At 33.0% G+C, this 24,560-nt stretch overlaps 2 protein-coding genes across 3 annotated transcripts; both read left to right on the forward strand.

Moving 5' to 3' along the window:
- Window positions 1-3,985: 3,985 nt before the first annotated feature.
- LOC141672854 (UDP-N-acetylglucosamine transporter UGNT1-like) lies at window positions 3,986-14,599 on the forward strand. The gene is made up of 10 exons (XM_074479544.1): window positions 3,986-4,208; window positions 4,939-5,015; window positions 6,420-6,581; window positions 6,668-6,801; window positions 8,390-8,520; window positions 8,638-8,682; window positions 8,804-8,901; window positions 12,212-12,319; window positions 14,014-14,070; window positions 14,160-14,599. The coding sequence occupies exons 1-10, from the start codon at window positions 4,079-4,081 to the stop codon at window positions 14,232-14,234; spliced, it is 1,017 nt and encodes a 338-aa protein (XP_074335645.1). The 5' UTR covers window positions 3,986-4,078; the 3' UTR covers window positions 14,235-14,599.
- Window positions 14,600-16,742: 2,143 nt separating this feature from the next.
- LOC141671441 (putative L-ascorbate peroxidase 6) lies at window positions 16,743-23,591 on the forward strand. Of its 2 annotated transcripts, XR_012555137.1 has the most exons (11): window positions 16,743-16,982; window positions 17,106-17,226; window positions 17,628-17,743; window positions 18,014-18,084; window positions 18,287-18,329; window positions 18,424-18,520; window positions 18,747-18,830; window positions 19,297-19,418; window positions 19,499-19,613; window positions 21,914-21,974; window positions 23,361-23,437. XR_012555137.1 is itself a non-coding variant. In XM_074477692.1 (10 exons), exons 1-10 carry the CDS (start codon window positions 16,838-16,840, stop codon window positions 23,464-23,466), a joined length of 966 nt encoding a protein of 321 aa, XP_074333793.1. In that variant the 5' UTR covers window positions 16,748-16,837; the 3' UTR covers window positions 23,467-23,591. The 2 variants fall into 2 exon arrangements, 1 of the variants encoding a protein (XP_074333793.1); XM_074477692.1 differs by lacking the exon at window positions 19,499-19,613 and having other exon boundaries at window positions 16,748-16,982; window positions 23,361-23,591.
- The last annotated feature ends 969 nt before the right edge of the window (window positions 23,592-24,560 follow it).

A 24,560-nucleotide genomic window follows, 5' to 3' on the forward strand; every position in this document is an offset into this window, starting at 1 on the left:
AGATGAAGATTCGATATTGATTTCCTTAAGATCAACTATCAGCTTGTGGCAACTTGTCATTACTTTTATATTGCAAGGTATGCAATCAAACTTATCATAGTATGAGTAGGGATCTTCAGTTTTTGCTTCATTGTACTTGCATGTTCCTACTCCTGGTTTACTAACAACCTTTTTGTAAAGGTGAGTTAGATGATTAACAGCGTCACATTTTTGACATTGTTTTCTTGGAGCATCTGCAACATAGGAAAAATTGTTGCTCTTGTTTATCCCAATCTTTCCATTTCTATTCTTCTTTTTCTTTCTCGCATCTTAAGTTTTTATTTCCTTGATACCATAGGCTTCTTTTCAGCTTTGAAATTTGGAGTTGTTTCTGCATTTTTCTTCTCATTGTCTTCATCAGCAAATTCTTACTTTATGATCAACTCTTCTTCACTGAAATCTACTTCACATGTTTTGAACATAGGTGAACCAACCTTTCTCAGCATAGCTGGGACATCTTCATTTTCTATTGCTTTTCCTTTATCACCTACAGCTTTCTTGTTGTTAATCAAAACATCATAATCAAGACCAATAGCTATGTTAGCTCATGGTTTGTTCTTCTCATGGTACTGACCAACCAACTCAGATGCATTCCTGAATGATTTCAGTTTCACCTCATTTTTCTCAATCTTTTCTCTTAACATAGTTTCAATCTCATTGGCACACTTCAGCTTATTTTTCAAATATTCATTTTCTTTCTTGACTGACTCAATCTCCACAAACAGTAGATCCATCTTTTGCTTCTCACTCTCAAGCTTCTTATTAGCCTTTGTTAACCTACTGACTTCCTCAGTAGCTGCTACCAAACTAGTGTGTATATGAAATATCTCCACGCTCATCTTTTCCACAGTCTCCTTATATTGACTAGCATTTAAATCAATAGTGGTTAGAGTTGGTACCTTTGATTTTGAAGTGGATGCTTCTCCATGCTCAAAAGCCATGAGTGCATATTTTCCGACCACTTCATCCTCATCATCAATATTAGTATCATCCCAACTCTTTCCTTCTGCAAAATAAGCATTTCCAGACTGCTTCTTCAAGAGAGCTCCATACTTGTCTTTCTTCACCTTTTTAGGCCTTTTGCATTCAGTAGCAAAGTGACCCAACTCATCACAGTTGAAGCACCTTATCTTTGATCTGTCCACAGTTCCTGTTTTGTAGCCACCTTTGCTAGCTGAATTGTACTGAGCTTTTGGTTTCCAATTATTGTTGTTGGAAGATTATCCCTTGCCTTTAAAAAAACCTTGTCTTCTTGACTCTTATGTTGGATAATTCCTAGCCAAGTAAGCCATGGATTGATCCATTTCATCTAGCTCATCCAAGATATAATATCCGTCTTCCTCCAGCTCCAATACAACTTGCTTTTAATGTCCTTTGTTCTTTTATTCCATAGCTTGATTAACTGGAACTTGATCATCTTGCTCATCTTCACTTTCTTCTTTGTCATTCACAATCAAAGCACTTGAACCATCAACAACATGACCATGGTGTGCTTTCAATGACTTTCTTTACAGCATTTTAAGTTTATAAGTTTTCAAGATTCCAAATAGAACTTCCAAACTTATTCTTCTTAAATCTCTTTCTTTTCTAATGGATGATATTTTCTGTTCAAGATGGTCAAGAAGAGCTACCAGAAACTTTAGGTTAACCTCCTCAGCTTCATAATATTTATCATGTAGCTGCAAGTCATTTATCAATTTATTGAACCTTTCAAAAACTTCAGTGATTCCTTCTTTTGGTTTAGCCATAAATCCCTCATATTGAGAAACCAGAATCTTCCTTTGGTTTGACCTAACCTCCTCTGTTCCTTCACATAAGATCTCTATTTTCTCTCAGATCTGTTTGGCTGCGTCACAGCTGACAATGTTGTTATACATTACATTGTCAAGTGACTCTATTAAGATCAACTGCAAGCCACTATCCAGAGAGACTTTTTCTTTTTCAGTTTCATTATATTCTGAAGGATCTTTACGAACGTAATGTGTTGGAATGACCATGTCTCCATCTATAGATTCCTCAACTCTTATCATGGGGGTGAAAGGCCCATTCTTTAGAATCTGAATGTGTAAAGGATTGGCCATCCTGATGAACAATAACATTTCTTTTTTCCATAGTGTGTAGTTAGATCTGTCAAAGGTAGGGATTTTGATACTGCTAAGCTTCTGTGTATTCATTCTTCCAAGATTTTTAATCTATTTGTTTTAAGATTTTGCTTTGATACCACTTGTTGGGTAATGAATACAACACCGGGGGGGTGTTGAATGTGTTTTGGATAATTTTAATGGCTTTTTTATTTTCTTAAACTAGATGAACAAAGTAGATAAGAAATGTAACAATATTATGTTAACTGAGCTAAAGACAGTGCACACAATATTTCAAAACTCATTTAATTTTATATAAAAATCAAGCTAGTGTTTTGCTACAAATTTTTAGGTTCTTCGTATGTTAAGAACTTGACTTCTCTCTTGAGAGTTACAAGATTTTCTAGATCTATTTTATTACACCTGAAATAAAGCATCCAGTATTTACTTTATAGAACAGTAAACACTGGTTTTACACAGCATGCAATAACATGTACTAAACCCTACTTTAAGTTAACTAAAACTTTCTATTTCTGGCTTAGTGTATCTTTACAAATTGTGCATGTATGTGACTTCTACTTTGTTAGTTAATCTTGATCTTTGATCTTGTACTCTTCAAGCTGCTTTTTGTAGACTTTTCAAATTAGTGATTGATTTGTTTGTTGATTGATAATCTTGGATGTTTAACTGATCTGCATTTTGTACTTGAGTTTTACATCGAGATCTCCAGTTTGGTATATAGAGAACTCAATATCTCGATATATATAATGGCTTATCGAGATCTCTTATTACTCTAGTTGTTTTGACTTATCGAAGTCTCTGAGTTCTCGAATGTGACATTGTCTTGTCGAGATCTCTGAGTTCTCGAGTATGATCTTGACTTATCGAGATCTCTGAGTTCTCGAATGAGCTTGACTTATCGAGGTCTCCATTTCTTTGCATGTAGAATTAACTTATCGATATCTTTGAGTTCTCTAGTGATATTTTGACTTGTCGATATCTCAGAATTCTCTAGTAAAGAAATGACTTGTCGATATCTTCAATCTTCATGTCTTCAATTTGGCTTGTCGATATCTCTGAGACTTCTCTATAAGCTTTTCTTGACTTCTCGATAAGTCATTCTGAAGTTCATGAGTGACTTCTCTATAAAACTTAATATGTGACTTGTAGATTTCTTGACTTAAAATATTTTTCCCAAAACAGATTTATTCAACTTCAAATTTCTTCACATTTTCTCTGAGACATGATCTTCATGATCTTCTTTCAGAGTTTATTCTGAGACTTGAGATTATTTACAGAAAATACTTTAGTCTAATTTATTTACACTTTTACAAACTTAAGTGATACAATACAAAATGAAAACTTAGATTATCATAAAACTTACTTGGGGCTGTCAATTTTGACTTAGTCTTGTCTTGCACAATGGACACGTATACGACAACACATATAACTCAAAATATATCATCACTTAGCCCAAATTTTGATAATTGAATATATATACGTCACACACAGTTTTAAAAACACTAGTAAAATCAATGGAAACTTACCTCAAAAGCTGACCTTACATTTTTCAAAATAATATATATTTTTTGATTTGAAATAATAAAATACCTAATAATTAATTTAATTTGCATATTATTATTTCTTAATTTTGGTTGCGTATAGGCAGGGTTATGGACATGGTCCAGTATCCAATATAAAGTACCAAAATGGTCAAGCCTTCAGTTATAGACCCTGTTCCATGGGGCTAACCCAACCCACTTAAAAAACGGTCCCAATTCCCCCACGGGCCCCAACCCACTGACCAGAAGTAAAGTCTAACCAAATTTTACTTGCTACAAGAAAGACTAACAACATATGAACAAGTCAGCTTCAAAACAACCCTTGTTCTATAACATAGTTGTTGTCGTTGCTTAGGGTTAAAATACTCAAAACAAACAAAATACATTAAATTAGTAATGGAAGCTCTAAATTCATCGGAAAAAGTGCCCATATTACCAGTTTCCGATCCTTCTAGAAGCAATGACAGACGATCCCCCATGACTAGACGTGGTGTTTATGCTGCTCTCTCTTACATGACTTGTGCTGGTATCTTCTTACTACTTTAATTATTACCCCCTTTTTTCCATAATCTCGATAAATTCATAAAATTCTCGGGGTTTGTATAATGTTAATTTAGTGAGGTTAAAATGTGTATGTATAGGTTTGATCCACACTAATTTCTTATGAAATTGATTACTCTGTGATCGAAATTGCATTTTTTATCCAGAGGAGAAATTGTTCGGGTGTATTATTGTTTTGTTTCTCGTGTTTGAATTGAATTATTCATGTGTAGGAAAACGTAGAGTTATGCAAGATTATATTTCTATAGAGGGAAGTGGTTTTTGTTTTAAGAATTGATCTTTTCAAGTTTTAGTGCTGAGCTGTTGTAGTTTATAAAACCAGCTTAGTTTATAGTGATTTGGTGAAATTTGTCACCCCCTCTGGAATCATTTAGCTTCTCAACTTGTTTATTTCTCTAATATTGCTGGAGTCTTGGTATTGGCAACGGGCACTTAGTGATGTAGTACGGACATGGTCATTTTTATCTTTGTCAACCCGTAAAATCTCATATAGCTTTAAGATGTAGGTCAGTTCTCTCTTGGTTTACGCTTCTAATAATGGGTAGGCTCTTCCTTTTTACCTTGTGTTCTTTTTTGTATGTTCCCAATCAGTTAATAATCCTTAATCTTTTTTTTGGGAGGGTGGACTAGTTTTTTGTCGAGTCATGAAATTTGTGTATTTTTTTCTTATTTCTTGTACATACTTACAATCACAGTGCTGCTGGTGTTGTTCAACAAAGCAGCTCTTTCTTCTTATAACTTTCCATGTGCAAATGTCATCACGCTATTTCAGGTATAAAGTTGTTAACATTATATTATTTGCTTTTGCTCTGTGTTAAATTTTAGTATAAATTCCTGCGCATTTCTTTCTTTGAGCTCGTATTGCAATTGGTAAGCGAATTGTTATTCTATTACGAAAGTTTTTGCATGTATGTTCTGTGCATTTTTGCATTGTATGCTCAAAGGAGATAGATATCTGTATATTCGTCATAATCATATGAATGTTGTCTTGTGACTTAATTATTTAAATATTCTTTAGTTTAAGTTGTTTTTGCGATATTATAAATTTCTATTATTTTGCAATAAGGTATCATGATTTTTTGTGGTTTGGGGTTTAATGTAGGCGTAGTCACTAGACATTTGCTGATGATATCCTTATAATGCAATAAATTATTAATTAGAAGCTTTAATTTCTGCATGAGAGTACTGCCATTGTGTTCGAATTATACATCTTGTTGTAAGATTTTTTTTCTATTCGAGAGTACAATCTTTGTAATAAAATTATGCATCTTGTTTTAAGAATTTTCTGGTTGGGAGCACTACGGATTTGATAGATTTATATATTAATATTCAGATAATGAATCATTGATGCTAGGATTCAACTTTTATGTTTAATAGCTTCCTTTATATATCAGTACCATAATATTTTACAAAGCAGGCAAGTCGTTAGTAAATTTAATACTGTAGGTCGGTGACAGAAGATCTGCTAAGGTACAACACCCAAGGAGTAACTGTGGCGACCGTTATAGTCATGTTTTAACATTGTTGACCTTCATGATATAGGCGTTGTTTGAAAAAACTGAATATTTGTTATCTGAATGGTAGAACAGAATTATGCAGGCCCTCTTTTTGATTTTAAATTGAATAGGTAAAAGAGTTTAATAACTAATATTTCTAAGCATCTGAATATCATTACACTACAAATATTTACTTTATGCCAAAGTAGCGGCTTGATGAATTGCTTAGAGGTAGAAGTGAATATCATACAAGCCTTGAAGCCAACAGACTTGATGGAGTTGCATAGTTCTGTTAGGACTTTAGAAGACTCAATCTGACATCAACTAAAGAAAGAAAGGGATAGAGTAGATATTGTATGGGTCCAATCTTTTGCAGTGCCAAATTTAAGACCCCAGTTCGAATCGCATATGCTTCTGTTTTGTCTTTCTTATGCAATGACCTTTTATGTACCTGTTGTAACTGCCCACATTAGAGCCACTTTGTTATAAAAAGATTGAGCTTTCTCTAATTAATGGTTTGTATCGAGGTAAATATTTCTAATTAAGTTAAAACTTTCAGACTAAATTATCAAACATTTAGTCAAGTCTCCCTTAATTTCATAACGTTGTTTAGCTTAATAGACGATACACACTTTCATATATCTTTTTATCATGATCTGACCTTGCACCATTTACTGCAGATGATAAGTTCATCTTCTTTCCTATATGTCTTACGGCGCCGGAAACTTATTTCTTTTAGTGTGGGAGAATCGTTGAGCGGTACCGAGGCTTCAACTAAATTGGTACCTGTGAAGACGTTGATTCACACCCTACCTCTTGCTCTTTCCTATTTACTTTACATGGTGGGTTGAGACTATTTTGATCGATAACTTTTCCATTACTTCTACTTTTAAATGTAGCAATCTATAACTATTTTCATACTTTAAAGATAGTATCCATGGAGTCTATACGGGGGGTAAATGTACCAATGTATACAACCTTAAGGAGGACAACAGTGGTATTCACCATGTTGATGGAATATTTTCTTGCGGGACAGAAGTACACTTCTTCTATCCTTGTAAGGTAAATAAGTGTTTTTCGGTTACCACATTCTTTATGCTTCTATAGTGTCAGTTTTTTCTAAATTTGCGGGTCTGTGTTGCATATTTGCCAAGTGATGCTCTATTGTTTGTTATGCGTATTTGATATTCATCATGCTTTGTGCTGGTTTATACCAAGCAAAAGTAATAATTGATTTTTTTTTGTTTAAAATTATCATAATGTTTTATTCATGAAAATTTATGAAATATGTTAATTACCAAAATTTTGACGAAGGTAACCATTATGTTCAAAGTTCGCACTCATATTAATTACTATACCTTAATCTAGCTTCTAAGGAATCAGGAAGGAGAAAAGCCCCATCTTTATTTATTGATGTGCTTCATATTACTAAAATTAGCTAGATATAATTAAATAGGAGTATAATTATACTATGCGAATTAATATTTTTAAAATTAAAAATTATAACGGAAGGAAGCTGACTTGCACATACTTGAAGTATCTTAGCTAATAATTGTAAATTTTTATTTTCTTATCTTCCTTAATTTGGATAAATATTTGTGTATCATAATTTTAATTAAAACTGCTTATCAGTTTAAGTATTTAACATTAGAATAAGAAAGGGTTTATAGGAGGTTTTAATTCAGTCTGGCTAAAAATGGTTTATGAGAATTTGTATGTTAGGTTGTTTCATCATTTCAAATATAGTTATAAAATAAACAATTTCCCAAATATTTTTCAATCGAATGATAAAATAGATTCCTTTAGTATTGCGAAAAAATTAAAATAAAAATTAATACTAATTACCAAATTAATATTATAATATTTTGTGAAAATTATAAAATGTAAATGTCATTGTAAATTTTTTGATATAATATACTAATTAGAAGTACCAATGCATTAAAAACTAATGGTCTAATTAATGTAGTGTTATAAATGGAGAGGAAATTAGGTATGTTAGTGGAAGATGACATTATCATCTTGAAAATAAATTGGCACGTGTGATAGCCAATAGCATAAGATGTCAACACCACTAATGAGGAGAGAGGTAAGATAGACGAGAAAGTATTGCATGAGAAGTTGACATGTGCTATGTGTACAATGATGACATCAGTATGGCTATTTTACTAATAATGTTTTGATTGTTATCTTTAATTACTGTTATTTACTCAATTTACTAATGGGGAGGAGCAAGAATGCAAGCAACTATCATGTGTAAGGCATACTTATACATCCATGTTATATCATTCAGGATTTGATTGTATATTTAGCAAGTGTTGATGTGCATTAAATGAGGTTGTTTATAATTCATGCTGGTTTCTTTGCCGTGACTATCAGACTGTCTTTTTTTCTCAAGTCCATAAAGGACTTTCCCACTACTATTGCGTTTTCTCGTGTGGATTGTTAAACTTAACTTCCCAATCTCTGTTGTGTTATAAATATATGTATTCATCTTAATTGGTAAGCTACGTAGATCTTTCTGTCACGAAGAATAACTAGTTGTATGTGGGAAAACCAAATTCCGTCACTGTCTGTTTATTTTGATTGTCATACGTTGTTTGACTGTTTCCAGTTCATCCATCTAACTTGAAATGTATTAAGGTCTTATCAGTGTATCAATGATCATGCTTGGTGCATTTATTGCGGGAGCTCGGGACTTGTCATTTGACTCCTACGGCTATGGTGTTGTTTTGCTGTCCAATATCAGTACAGCAATATATCTTGCAACCATATCCCGACTTGGTAGTACTTTTTTTCATTAGTCTCTTTTCAGCGGTTAAAAATATTTGTGATACTTCTTCTTAGTTTATATGTTATTCATGTCATACTTCTTCTTGGTTAATATGTTATATTTCTTAGGGAAATCAAGTGGTCTCAACAGCTTTGGTCTTATGTGGTGTAATGGTAATCAGATTTCTATAAATCAGATAATTTTCTGGAAATTATGGCTTTAGTTGCCAGACTACCAGCCGTGATTTACTGATCTTCAAAGAAGGTTCAGTTGATATCATTTTATTGTATGCAGGAATTATGTGTGCACCACTCTTGTTCTTTTGGACACTTATGCGGGGTGACCTGGAGAAGACGATGAATTTTCAGTATCTTCTGTCTCCTGGATTTATGGTAAGTCGGTAAATCAGTCTAGTTACAGAAGTTTCTTAACTGAATATTTATTGAGCATAAAGATTCTGTTCTACAATATTATTTGGATCCACTAAAGTTTCAGATTTTGTCATTTTGATAAAGTGGGTGTGCTTTTCATCCTCTCCCTTCTATTTAGAGCTTATGCAATTATAAATTTTAAGCTAAACTGGTTTGTGCTATTAAAAGCTCGGGCAGATATAGTATTGTTCTTTTGATTTTTTCCATTTCGTATACATGTTAATTTCATGCCTCCTTTGAAGCTGTTTGAACTTTGAACTGAGTTCTAATGCTTCTCTCACAGATGATACAAAGTAATTTCTGCCTCATTATTCACTTTCTACTTTCTGGCAATAGTTTCTACTTTCATTATACTTTATAGCATCTTAGGTGCTGTTCCTATCTTTGAATTTGACATCTTCGCATGTTTTTTCCTTAATATATTGTTCAAATTGATATATAGTTTCCTGGGGGATCTCATGATAGTTCCCAGTGTTTTTTCTGTATCCTTAAGTAACTTCATCTGAAACATAAATCTCATATTCCGCACGGTCACGAGGGACAGAAATTGCTCATAAGCTTACAAGTCAATATGACTAGTTATTGTTAATAATCTACTTCTGGGATTGCAACTATAAACAAAACTCGAGTCGTTCGTCGGCCGTCACTTTATTTTTTTTTAATTTAAGATTGATGTGTGCAATTAAATATGGTTAGGTTACTAGTTTCATGCTGCTAGATGCATCATTGATTGTAAAAATCTCTGGGTGAAATTGGTTATGGTTAGGTTACTAGTTTCATGCTGCTAGATGCATCATTGATTGTAAAAATCTCTGGGTGAAATTGGTTACGTCGGCCGTCCCTTTTTTTCTTAAAATTTAAAATTGATGTGTGCAGTTAAATATGGTTAGGTTACTAGTTTCATGCTGCTAGATGCATCATTGATTGTAATAATCTCCTACTGAAATTGGTTACGCTCTGATGATTACTTTTTATATGTCTTTGGGTGTGTATTTAAAATTCACAGATTTGCATGCCACTTTGAGTGAGTACAGTAAATATGGTCCCAACACAAATGAATGTTAATATTCAGCCTATCTCTCCTTATTTTTCAACCCCTGTTTGAATTTAAATTTTTAAACAATAATTGATGTAGCAATGATATAGTGAGCAATTAAATATGGTTAGGTTACTACATACGTGTTAAGACGTAAAGACAAGGCTTCACAACACTCTACCGCCTAACCGCCTAGACGGTCAGGCGCTCGCGTAGACGATCATTAGGCGGATTATACGGTTACTATATAAATTGGATAAATTTTATATTTACATACATTTTATATGTTATAATAAAATAGAGTAATAATAATTATATTTTAAAAGTGAAATCTTATAGAGTAGGTAAAAGTAAATAAGTCTTATGCTTACAAATCAAGCAACTACTTTAGCTAAACTAGGTAAAATCGTTGAGGTCAGGGAGGTTTTTATTTCCAGGCTGTCTTTCTCTTGAACTTGGAATTTTACCGTAATCATCTTCACTATCTTCATCAACGTTGTAATAGAGTAAAAGAAAAGAAAAGAGAAGAAGAAAAGAAAAGAAAAGAAAAGAAGAACAGAAGAACATACATATATACATATATGTATGTGTATATGTATGTATGATTAGGGATTAGGGTTAAGTAGTGACGGCTGTAGAAAGTGAGTCATCTTATAACTTAAATATGAAACTGGGTTGGACTGGGCCTAAAATAGAATGTGCTGGACTAGGTCAAAATCCGCCCAGGTCAAAATAAGACCGCCTAGGCGGATTTGGACGGATTAGGCGGTCGCCTAGCCGCCTAGACGACCCTAGGCGTCGCCTACCCACTAGAAAGGAAGGCGGGTCGGACGTCCTCCCGTTTTTTACCGCCTATGCCTAGGCGACGCCTTAACAACTATGAATTACTAGTTTCATGCTGCTAGATGCATCATTGATTGTAAAAATCTCTTAGTGAAATTGGTTACGTCGTCCGTCACTTTAATTTTTTAAATTTAAGATTGATGTGTGCAGTTAAATATGGTTAGGTTACTAGTTTCATGCTGCTAGATGCATCATTGATTGTAATAATCTCCTAGTGAAATTGGTTACGCTCTGATGATTACTTTTATATGTCTTTGGGTGTGTATTTAAAATTCACAGATTTGCATGCCGCTTTGAGTGAGTACAGTAAATATGGTCTCAACACAAATGAATGTTAATATTCAGCCTATCTCTCCTTATTTTTCAACCCCTGGCCCTGTTTGAATTTATATTTTTAAACAATAATGGATGTAGCAATGATATACACGAAGTAACCACAATTCACATCATCTAAGATATTTCAATTCACAAAAGTGATTAAATATCTGGATCGCAGCCCATAGTAAGAGAAGAATCTCAATTTTAATATCTGTAACATTTAAAAATATTGAATGTGATTTAGGAATAAAATCTGGAGAATATTGCTACCTTACCCAATTCCAATATCTGAACATAATAATCTTATGTCCTCACTGCGAAAGTAATAGATAACATCAAATTTTTCTAAAAACATTATTGACATAATTTTCAGCTTATTTGTAATCTGTTCTGGCGGAACTTGATTTTATTAACCTTTTTTAACCTGTTCAACTATGCCTCTTGCACCTCTTTTCAGCTTTCTTGTGTTCATCCTAATATTTTCACTTCAATCCGCCAAGCTTGTCTCGTGCGTCATATATATCTTCTAACCTGAACTCTTATCTTTCCTAACATGCTTTGACAATGACAAACATAAATTCAGTGCTTATTAAAAAGTAAGTTGATATCTGTAGGTTGACATATCCTAATACCCAAATATCCTAATGAGAATACTACTTGCCACATTCCTGTGTTTCTCTTTCTCATTTCCTCTTATGAAATGAGTGATCAAATTTATGGGCTGTGATTTGTGTATATGATATTAGATATAATCATGTTCCCTCTTTGTATTATGATGAACAAATTGCAAGTGATTATATAATTTTTTAGCAATGCATGTTTAAGAAGATAAGTATTGAGCATCTATTAATCAATCTGTATAATTTTTTAGCAATGCATGTTTAAGAAGATGAGTATTGAGCATCTATTAATCAATCTGTTTGAGGTTACTGTATCGTAGCTAATGTACTTAATTACTCGGTGCCTTGTGCCATACTTTTGTTTATAATACAGTTTTACATCTTTTTTTGCAAAGTGTACTCCAAGTTTTTGTAGCTTCTAACATTGGTTTGTCTGCATCTTTTTATTGGGCAGCTTGTAATTCTTGTCTCGTGCATACTGGCTTTCTTCTTAAATTACAGTATCTTTCTGAATACAACCCTTAATTCAGCAGTCACACAAACAATCTGTGGAAATTTGAAGGTTTGCATCTCCTTTGGTGTTTGTCATATTTTTTTTTTTTTGTAAATGAAATTGTTTCTAACCTTTTAAGTCGTGAAATAATGAATACTACTGGCATAAACTTGCACATTGACTAGTAAACATGTTTGTGGACCAAATATATTAATAACATAATTTCGCAGGTGTACGCCTTATGTTACCCATTTGTCAGACTGAAATGTCAGGACATTAAAAGGAAAGTACTACTATATTGGTCTATTATAGTTCAAAGAGGAGGAAGTATTCTTTTAGGATTTTTCTAAATGTATTCGCACATGGTAGTGATTTATTATGTAGTTTAGGGTTATATTAGTGTTGTCAAATAGATAATTATTATAAATTTGTTCTTAACTGAGTAAGATTTCCATTTCCGAGTAAATAGATATGATTTTTGTTTAGTTCCAAGAAGTAAATTATCAAATATTGATGTGTATTTTGAACTAAATAATATCATAATTTGTTTAAGTTTCATCGGTTCTCTACGGAGATTAATTGTATCGTCCCTTATTCCATCTTTTACCATATCCTGCACTAGTTGTTCTTTTTTATAAATGCTGCGGATATGAGTTTAAACTTAACTGAGAATGCATAGGATTTATGTGAGGAGACATCTGATCCTATGAGCATATATAAATGTACTGAGATGTTATGTAGATATAATTTGTCTAATTTCTACCAGTCTCTGAGATGTCCTGCATTTTGTGCTACACAGTTTAATTGTTTGAGCTATATAATTATTACCTACTTTTGAATAGAAAACTGCCCAATCATTCTTGTGATCTAATTTTGGTCATTCTCAATTATCAATTCATCTGTTATATTTCTAACTTCTTCTGCAAAGTCGTATAACTGTTCATGGTTGTTTGACTTATATAAGTATTACTTATCTTTTAAAATAAAAATACCCCTATCATTCTCGTATTTAATTTCCTACATTCTCTTTCAATTTGTTCAACTTATATATTCTGACTTCTTCCCTAAACAAACTCCCATAAAAGGTCTTGGTTCATAAGGACAATATAAATTAATAGGCATGGAGCTTTAGCAGAGATGCCCAACCTGGTTGCCTAACATAAGATGGTTTTCAATATAAAAATGCACTATTCATATTTAAGACTATAATATTATGGTGACTAGGACAGGAGTAGTACCAAGGCAGAGTTGTTAAATGGGTTTTATATTTTTGAAGTTTGGGAGGTAAATTGTATAAACTGAGTGTTGATGGCATATATTATTCAGGATAACTTTAGTAGACATAATCCTTGATTGTAAACATTGGTTGGTAGAGGATTATTAACTTTTTACTCGTCTGTGGACCTAGGTACTTAAGCTACTGATTTCGGTTTTCTTCCTTTGTTATTCTCCTTGTAAACTAACTCTCTAGTAACTTTTTGTATATGGAATTTTATTTTCCCTCTCCATCTTATTGTCAAAATTTCCTCAACTCTGGAAGTCAGGGGGATTGAGTTATTAGTATCAAAAAAGAAAATATTTGGTCGGATTTACGATGAGAAAAAAAAAACATATGTGATGTACAAATGAATATACATTTGCGGAATGTACTCATGTTTCCTCATTGGTTACTGATATTTATATACAAGTGTCAAGAGTCTAGATCTGTGATTACAAACATATAAAAGTTATGGGAACATTCACGAATTGTAATTCTTTTGCAGGACTTTTTCACAATAGCACTCGGATGGATATTTTTTGGCGGGCTTCCATTTGATATTGTGAGTGATTGTCTAATCTTTTATTTCCATGTCATAGTGTCATGTGATTATGCACTGAATTGCTAATGAGCACTTTTTTCTCTTTACAGTTGAATGTGATTGGACAGCTTCTCGGTTTTCTTGGATCTGGTTTGTATGCCTACTTTAAACTCATAGGCAAGTGACAAATCAGGATTTTAAAGTTTATTATTGTTCCCGTCAAAGGATAATCAGTTGCTGTCGGTACTCCCATATTATCGTATACGATATTGGGGAAGTTTGATAGATGTGCCGACCTTAAAGAGTGGCATTACGAGGGTGAGAAGTACTTTATCTAAACCTATTTTTTGGCGAACCATACATGTTGAGCATACTGCTCGAAGAGTAAATTAGTTCAACAGGATAGATAACATATGAGTTCACCGTCTGTGAAAACAGTTACCCACACAATAGTTATGTGGTGACGGCATTAAGATGCCCTGATCCTAACATCGTAGAAGGAATATTCTTGATAGAAAATTGACTGCAAGAAAGCAGAATATTATAATGATTTTACATGTGCCTAAATATAATTATTGCTTGTCTAAATGTTTATTTGGGAGTAAACTACTGTTGATACCGATGTAATGGTGTTTCCGCAGTATATGGATCTGTTAACACACTCAATAGACACTGAACTGTAATAGTTTTCTCCTTCAACACTTGTAATTTAACATTGTAACATACTTCTTGTGGTTGCCTTTTGCTTGAGCTGCTCGTGTATGTAAAAATACTGGGTGAGAAACCATTTAACATGACAAGACAACCTAGAATTTGAAAAGAGATTTTATGATTATTATGCTTTGAAATGACAAAGTATATTCACATTTCAACTCTCACTATGTCTTTTTTTTAAAAATTTTTTAAATCAATAGTTGAATCTCGAAAAAAGAATCACGTGAAAGTTCTATAATCAAGAGAAAGTAACTGAGCATCTAAAATAGGGTATTTGAAATTTATGGTATTCTAAAACAGATTTAAAATGATTTAATGATTTTTTTTTAAAATTCGCAGACGAACTGTTGTTTGTAACTGTGTTTTTTTATTAAGAACACACAACAATTAATAATTTTTTATTGGTTCTCCTGTGCTCTAGAGATTTGTCAGGAGAGGAGATAAGAGATGGCAGAAGAAGGGAAAGAGAAATACCAGAAAAAAATAAATAGGTTATAAATTAGTTATGTGCTTTCGAGTTTGTGTAAAAAATGAGAGAAAGTGACCGAGAAAAAGAAGATAATATGAGAGTATCTTTCAAATCTTACTATTTTTGGGAAAAAAGTTTTGGGGGAAAATTATAATCATTTTTATTCTCTCGCCAAAAACTCAGAGCATATCTATTAAAGAAAATTTTAAAATTATTTTTTCTCTTCTCTTCTTTCCATTTTCAAATTCTGAATTATAGAGAATTGCGTCTGTAAACGTTTAATTGGGGGTTTTATAACCAAGATATTAACATGTTATTGGTTTAATATTCAATATTTTTATGATTTGTCATCTTATGATATTTTTCTTCCACATTAAAATTTTAGTGCTTAATTATTTTGGCATAACTTGTTTACGTTTCGATTAAATGATAAATTTTCTTAAACTGAAAACACGTTGTGCCAGTAATTTTGATACAATTTTCTCTATAAATAAATAGTTTTATTTTTGATACAATTTTCTCTATAAATAAATAGTTTTATTTGCCAGAAATAAATAGTTCTTTTGTTAAAAAAAGGAAAAAATGATCCTTAATCTGACAATTTGAAATTAAATGGTCTAAAATATCGGAACTCAACAAAATGGTCATCACCAGTGTTCTAAAAATCCGTTTAGGCGGCCGCCTAGGCGCGAGGCGGTGGTAAAACGCCCCGACTCGGACCTAGGCGGTGATTTAGGTGTTTTTTCCAAAAATCGGGTCAAAATCGGGATTAGGCGGTCAAAAATCGGTCATAGGCGATCTAGGCGGAAAATAATTAAATAAATATTTTTTTTACGTTTTTTTATTTTAAATCATTAATTTCATAATTTCACATAATATCATGTCAATTTATAATATAAAGTATTGGTAAGAAGTAACAGGTAATCTAGTATATTTATTTTCTCACTTAAAATATAAAAATAACATATTATAATTAATTTAAAAATGTTAATGAAAATATAGTTAATATTGTAAACTCAATAATTAGTACATAACGCATGTCAAATGTGTAGATATTGTTTAATACCATTCTAATTTCTTTTTTCAAACAAATATTTGACATGTTGATCATTATATAATTATAAAAATTAAAAATAATATTTATATTCTTCCGATTAATGTTCCGATTAATCTCCGACTTGCCGATTAATCTCTCGAAGATACCCTCACCGTCCTGACACGCCTAGCGATTTCTGGAACACTGGTCATTACTATCATGAATAAATGCAATAAAATCACGCGTTATCAATTTTTATAAAAACACTTATTTTTCTTATTGTGCCTCATAGATGGGCGGGGGCGGTTAATTTTTGAGATTCTTATATTTACATATCCTTTTTTAAAAATATTTTTCAAACAAAATACTTAAAAATTAATAAAAACACAAAATATAATTATGTTTTTGAAAAAAGCAATGCGATTTTAAGTAATAGAAAGAGTCATATTTCCAAACAGATACTAAAGCGCCGTTAACTAAAAAAAACAAGAATATTTGAAGTGCGAAATACAAAGTTGAAAAGTGGGCAGTTCCGTTGGGTTACCTCTTATCAACATTGCAAATATCGTATGGTGAAGAAGATGTTGTTCGATTCCTCACTTGTCACTTCCTCCTACTCCTTACTCCCAACATTCAACTTGAACAACACAATTCCCAGTACTTGTAATACCATCAAAATTAGCACTAGAATTGTATCAAAATCCCATGATCAAGGTAAGCATAGTCAGCTGACAAGTTATCATTTTGCATGAAGATATTATAATATCCAAATGAGGGTGTTTCACTTTGTTCTTGATTTTCTTTTATACCTTATGTTTAAATGATGTTTTTGTGCAGTTGTGAAAGCGAAATGGACGAGGAGGAGGAGGAGGACAGTTGCGTTGACCTCTGCACTGTCTTTGCTACTTCCTCCTCTTCAGACATCTATCCCAGCTCTTGCAGCTACTGCTGATGTAGAGTCAGTTACTGTCTTTGTTTCGTTTTACTTGTCACTTTACCTTTTGCTACCTCATATATATAACAAACCCAACTCCTTCTTATAATGGGGCTGAAGCTCCTCCAATTCCTTACTTTGACAATTTATAAGAAGTTTAAGAGTTGAAATTTGATCCAAGGGACTCGGTATATATTTTATTAAAATTTGCGTAAATTCTTTAGAATTCTAATCCGCAAAGTTGAATTACTTATATGACTAATGACTAAACTTTTACCTTTCTAGAACCATGTGTCCCCCCCCCCCCGTAGGACTACCCTATTGTTTTTGCCCTGGTTATCTCATTATTGTTTTCCAAATTATGGACGTGTTGAATCGTTTTAGATTTTAGCATACTTACTTTGAGTGCAATACATGGATGCCAGTGAATTTCAGCTCATACAGGGAGAGGTAAAGAAGGTCTTGACCAAAGCCAAGGCTCCTGGTGTACTACGTCTAGTCTTTCATGATGCAGGGACTTATGAAGCGGACACGGGTTTAGGTACTTGATTTGAATAATGCTCTTGTAAATATTTTGTTTGGCTATAATGAATATAAATGCTAAATGATTTCTACCATTCAAATTCTATTACGGAGAAAGAGGATTAAAATTATCATTGTATTTTCCACTTTTCCTATGTCATAAAGTTCTAGTACCATTTCGCTTATGACATAGTCCGCACTGTGCTCATAAAACATGAAACACTTACTAATAAATATTGGTCTTTACATTTTCTCCTATGTCATGGTTTTACTCTAATTTTTATATCAGGTGGAATGAATGGGTCTATAGTTTATGAACTCGATAGACCAGAAAATGGAGGTCTGAAAAAATCATTGAAGGTACTTTTTGTTCTTCAAGTAAGCTTTACCTTTATTCCCTTCATATAATATCATAGCTTTCATTTGTTGTCATGCATTCTGTACTTATCTGATACTTTCATTTATTTGTTCAATTTGTACATCTTCAAACATACACCCAGACTGATCAACTTTTACCTGGCCTGAATCCGACTAACTACTTGGTGGATACATTCTCATATAGATTCTACAGAAAGCAAAGAGTGAAATAGACGTGATACAGAAAGGTTCTTGGCCTTAAAATTTGAAGTTGTAATATATTAAACAGTAGTGCTAGTCATGGCAGCTTAGCTAATTGTTTTGGTCTTGTCTACCTTATAGTCTCATGGGCAGATATGATTGCTGTTGCTGGAGCAGAAGCAGTTTCATTATGTGGAGGTCCCTCCATTCCAATTCAGTTAGGCAGAATAGATTCAATGTAAGCAAATTTTATTTTCCTCATGTCAACTGCTCTCAAAAGAAAAATAAGTTCATTGTGGGCAATTTTATGGAACATAGGAAAGTAAGAACTTTTGATCAAGTAGTTTCTGATGGAGTGAAATTAAATATTAGATATCTTAGAGTTGGTACGTGTAGTTCGATTTCCAGTAGTAGCTTCTATTACAACTTTTTTCCCAGCTTAACTTTTGTTTATGCTTTATTAGGGTTCCTGATCCTGAAGATAAACTTCCTGCGGAATCATTAGATGCTTCTACCTTGAAACAGTGCTTTGAAAAGAAAGGTTTCTCGTAAGTATATTGCAAACCAAAATTAAACTTCCTTTCTATGCTTGTCTAATTAATTACTCCCCTGAAAAACAATATTAGCAAGATGAAGAAGTTGATGAGTTAGATATAAACCATACTCTACGAGGAAACCTTACTTTGTAAAAACATTTATTTTCACTAACCTTCCGCATACAGTGTAAAAAAGAAGTTCATATGTTGTTTACTGTGAAGGGTTTATGTAAGAACAACTCTTGTCAGGCAGGAAAATATAGTACTATCACTGTTCTACTAGATCACTTGTACTATATATTAGTACACTTGATCACGTGCGGCTATGGTTCATTCTGATAGCGATGGAGATATTCACTGTGCTAGTTTTTAAAAAGCCAGTAAACATAAGACTGAAAGTTTTGTTTTATACATTGTGGCAAGCTTAATGATATCAAAAGTGTGTTATGCTATATATATAACAAGATTTTGTTGGCAGAACACAGCAGCTTGTTGCTTTATCTGGTGCTCATACTATTGGGGGTAAAGGGTTTGGAGAGCCTACAGTGTTTGATAATGCATACTTCAAAATACTTCTAGAAAAGCCGTGGTTGACGTCAGGTGATTGATGTTTTATCTTTTCTAGTCATTAAAAATTGAAGCTTTATCTGGTTGCTGATAATGAAGTCTCAATTTTAAAGTCAGCGAGGTGTTCAACCTACTAGAAACCTACTTGCTGGCTTAAATCCAGAGAATGAAGTCCATGTATTAATAAGAGACTGAAGGGGAAGTAAAAAGTGATAGGTCCGAGTCAAGGTATTATGAACTGAAGATAATGACTTTCTTAGGTTGTGAGAATGAACCTCATATTAATGCAAATTGTAGAAATAAGACTTGCCATTATATTGATTATACATGAATTTATAGACATATCATAGAGAGTATCTGCTCCTAAGTTTTATAATCACATCACTAAGAAATAGCACACGAATATAACTGACATCCTACCTATTAGTTATTTGAAAATAAATAAGAAGACATATATCTAAGCAAGTCGGTTAGTGCACATGGTGGACATACAGCTCTTCATTGGAGTTGCTTATCAATACCTCACCCTTTCCTTGATACCTTGTCCGCAAGGTTCAGCTCTAAATATTGATCATTGACCTTAAAGTGCATGGAGTGAATTTTCGAGATTACATTCAGACTTTTCTTTAAACTTCTCTTCACCTTCTAGTATCAGTAGTTTTGATCCATGACATTTTTCGCCAACACTAAACTTTGCGTTACAGTTAAAATAAAGTCGTTGGGCTCTTCTCCATTGCATCTCATCCCAATCGAGTTATTTCATGGAAGATGCATGATTTGTCACCGGAGATGCCATACCTGTCATTGATTCGGTGTTTTGACGGATCGCCTTTAATTGACTATGAACCCGGTCATCTTTCATCCAGGCAAGTCCAATGGCCTCCTTTAGAGTTTGAACTTATGAACGCTACCCTGACATCTAACTCTCCCATGAATATTCCAACTAATGCTTTCTGTGTCCACCTTTTAAATTGATTGCCTAGTCATTCAAGCTCTTTTCAATACTCGCGCAAAGATCCATTTTGTACAATTTTTGACAAGGCCAAAATCTTCACAATCAGTAGGTCAAAAGAGAGCACGTAACTCTTCTTTAAAAATTTCCCACGTCACCTCCTGTCCTTCCTTATAGGCTCTTTGTAACCACCGCCACCATTGATTTGCCTTACCCTCCAGATGCAACGGCGCTAATGACACCTTACGTGCCCTCTATGGTGCCTTAATAGCTAAAACAATAATTCAACACGACTAAACCACACTGTGGAGTCATTACCGGAATATTTTGGAATTTCCAATTTGGCTAATTGTGACGAGAACAGTGTCTTGGTTCCTTCAGATCTTTCCTTCACCTCCTCACTTGTATTGTTGGTATGTGAAGAGCGCCCAATACAGGGCAAAAATTGCCTCCTTTTTGCTGAGCACTGCATTAACTACTTTGTTAATGGTAGTTTTCAACTATTGTAACTTCTGCATGATCCCCAGTCCCATTTTTCTTAAACCATATTGAAGTTTTCTAAAATTGACCTTTTAATTTTTCAATTCTTTATCTGTTGGTTGCCATTGTAGCTCTGAACAATGATAGGCCCAAGTCAAAGCTATTAGAAAATGAACTGCAGAGAGTTGCAAATTGCAGGAGTAAGACTTGCCATTATATTGATAATCGATGAGTTTAAATACATATGAAAAAGACTAACTGTTCCTAAATTCGAGAATCACCAAGAAATAGCATACTAATGTACTAACTGCTAATAACTGCTATCCTACCTATTAGTTATTAGAAATGTAAAATAAGAACATGACCTATATTTAAGCAAGTCAGGTAGTGGACATGGTGGACACACTGGCCTTCACTGGAGTGGTTTATCACAAAGTTTCTGGAATAAATAAGAAGACTGTACATTTTAAGTGACTGGTAGTTTATTAGATTAGTGTGGTCCATGATTTGAAGAAGTTAGTCATCCAAGTAACACCTGAGTCCAAACGCACAAGCCTAACGCGCCCTGAATTGTTCAAAAAACCACCATTGGTCGATCAAAAAACACACACTAGTTGTATGTTTGTGCTAAAAAAGCATCATACTCCACCAACCAATTGATACCGAATGCCACAAGGACACACTTCTGGGGTCAGGCTTTGATACCATATGCAACCCCAAGTCTAAGCCCACGAGGCTAACTCGTACCAGATTGTTTGACAACCTACCACAAAGCGGATTCAAATGTTGCTAGCTAATTTAGTTCAAAATAGTTGTAGGTTTGTGCTTATTAAGACATTCAAACTTAATTAATTGATGGGTGATGTTACAGAGTACTTAATAAATGTATACATTTTCTAATTTTAAAAATAGGAAACCTATCTATTTTGGAATTTTCTCACATATTTTTATTTTTGAGTTTACAGTTATCTGCGTTTAGTTATATATTGAACAAAGATTATATTCTTGGATGGTTCATTTCATTTAGGTTCTGTTGTGTGCTTAAAGTCCTAGGGATCCATAGTTATATTCTGACCTTTTCTGCTTCATGATGTAGCTGGTAGTATGATCGGGCTTCCTTCAGACCGGGCACTTGTCCAAGATGATGAATGCTTAAGGTATTATACTTTCTAAGATTGATAACAGTAAGTCCTGTACTGTATTACTACCACTATGGAAGTATACATTTGTTACTACATTTTATCTCCAATATGTCAGATATGTAAACAGTAGTACCTTCTAAAACTTGATGAATAATTATCAGCAGTTTTTGAGTAAGCCAAATTATCCTTAGCTTCTATGAAGCAGAAGTAAGAAAGGCGTAGAAAATATTGAAATGGCTGTGGGAGACAACTTGGACGTCTCAAACAGGCCCTGCTGGAGAAATATTGTGCTACAGCTAACTTAGCATAGGCAACAGATAAAAACATTTGATATAAACAGTGCATTACTTAACATTTAAAAGCCAAGGGGAGAGAAAAACCATGTGACCAAATGTTAATTATTATTGATTTTATTAAATGGGATACCAAATAGTAAATACAGAATGCCAAAAACTTGCCTATTTCTTCCTTTATTTTCTCCTACAAGTATCATCGTGTTTTTGCTAATCTATCTGTATTATGTACCTTTACTAAGCCAAATATGGAATTTAAGATCTAGTTTTGCTATTTATTTGGCTGGTCTGTGCTAGTTTTATCCTACAACTTCTTATGCTGATTTTGGCTTCAATGAATGCGTGTTGCAAATTTTGTATTTAGTTGACAAAACTATTTTTGTTTCGTAAGTTTTGTTGTCCACTTTAGGCCTCAACTTAAGTGTCAATAGATCGTAATATACACGTGTCGAGTTTTTGGAATTCTCAAGACATAACCAATTCATGAGTGAACCACACTAGATTCACCCCTGCCATGTAGGAGTGTAGGAGATGGTGCAACACCTTACTAACACTTACACCTTACTAACACTTCTAAACACTACTAAAGTGTTGTGCTATATAAAGCAATGGAAACCCTTTTTCCATTTCAATATGGGATACAAGTTTTCACATCTACATTTTTACCTTCAAGGGATCAACTTTGTATGATCGTATCTCATTCATCCTTTAACCATTTTGAGTGTTTCATAGTGCCTCGGAAAACTCTCACAGAGGAGAACATACTCGAAGCGTCACCCACTTAAGAGCGACTCAAAATGACTTGACAATGTGGGGCTCAATACCCACATTTTCCAACAATAAGTGAATCTTAGATGTTCCATTTTTTCATGTGAAGTTGCTATCTGCTACCTGCTATCTGCTGCTTCTGAAATATGTTTATATTGAACGCTTTATACAATACTGGCTGGTGTTTATTTTTCTTCACACTTTGTATAGTTTTTCTTCTGCATTCATCTGAAATGATGCAAAAACTTATTCCGCATGATGTCCAAGAACTTTTTTCTTCTCAACAATCCTTTTGCTTTGCTAATGGATTCTATTCGCCGTACTTTACAATGACAAACAGGTGGATCACAACTTATGCGAACAATGAGGATTTGTTCCAGGATGACTTCAAGAATGCTTACATCAAACTTGTAAACTTAGGTGCCAGATGGAGAAACTCAATATAATTGTGGTACTTGTAAACAATGCTCTGGTCAACGAGCGGCAGACATGTAAATTTTGTTGTGATACAAAATCAGGATAACCAGTTGATAATATATGATGTGGTGTCACATTTTTATGACATACCAAACGCTGACTTGCTGGATCTTAAAGCAGCATCCTCATCTACCTGTGAAAATGAAAACATGACAAGGAAAATGGAGGAACTAATGACAGAATTAGTTTGTCTCCGGACTGTTTAAGATGAGTTTTCTTAAAGTAGCATCCTCATCTACTTGTGAAAATGAAGCCAACATGAACACTCAAATCGAGAAACTAATGACGGGATGCGTTTGTCTCTGGACTGTTTTTTAAATGAGTCTCCATGTTGACATGTCCAACTCCAAGACTTGCAAAAACTTATAATATGAAATTATTCTTAGCTGCTCGCTAATTTGAAATTTCTATTCAACTGACTAGGTCTCATTTATTAAATCTGAAAAAAAACTTTATAGATAGTTAAAATTTCTGAATCAGTAATAATAGTAATGAAATTTTTTTTTGATAAAATTATTTAAATTTCTGAATGATAATATTAACCTATTTGTCGTTGAGTGGTTGATATTGTTCAATAATTCTTTTTATTGTAAGTTATTTAAATTAAAATATATAAAATTGAAATATTTTTTTGATAAGTTAAAATTTTATAATTTTGTAAAAATTATAATGTAAATAAGTACAATCACTAATAATCTTAAGATAATACTACATATTAAAAATAAAAATATTTTTTTAATATTTATATATATATATATATATATATATATTTTCAAGAGAGAACCCTCTTATATTTAGAACCGTAAAAAATCCTTGATTCTATTATAGGATTTCATCAAATTTATTGCTAATGTAGAATAATAATTATATATTTAAATATAATAAAAAGTTTAACAATTGAAATTAGAAAAAAATTGATTTTAACTTTGATTCCATTGTGAACTAATTTTGGATAAATGTGATTTTATTTTGATTCTACTACAAAATCATTTTAAACTATTTCATCAAATTTCAAAAAATTTTGCAATTTCATCATTAATTTGGTAATTAAAATTTGTAACTA

The sequence above is a fragment of the Apium graveolens genome, chromosome 7, assembly GCF_009905375.1.
Source record: "Apium graveolens cultivar Ventura chromosome 7, ASM990537v1, whole genome shotgun sequence".
NCBI lineage: Eukaryota > Viridiplantae > Streptophyta > Magnoliopsida > Apiales > Apiaceae > Apium > Apium graveolens.

Bases quoted from the DNA above. Each gene is read 5' to 3' on its own strand.
- LOC141672854 (XM_074479544.1), top strand. From the start codon at position 4,079: ATGGAAGCTCTAAATTCATCGGAAAAAGTGCCCATATTACCAGTTTCC. The intron at 8,521-8,637 runs GTAGTACTTTTT...TATATTTCTTAG, and splicing joins TGCAACCATATCCCGACTTG to GGAAATCAAGTGGTCTCAAC. The intron at 12,320-14,013 runs GTTTGCATCTCC...ATTCTTTTGCAG, and splicing joins CAATCTGTGGAAATTTGAAG to GACTTTTTCACAATAGCACT.
- LOC141671441 (XM_074477692.1), top strand. From the start codon at position 16,838: ATGGTGAAGAAGATGTTGTTCGATTCCTCACTTGTCACTTCCTCCTAC. The intron at 18,330-18,423 runs GTTCTTGGCCTT...TCTACCTTATAG, and splicing joins AATAGACGTGATACAGAAAG to TCTCATGGGCAGATATGATT. The intron at 18,831-19,296 runs GTAAGTATATTG...TTTTGTTGGCAG, and splicing joins TTTGAAAAGAAAGGTTTCTC to AACACAGCAGCTTGTTGCTT.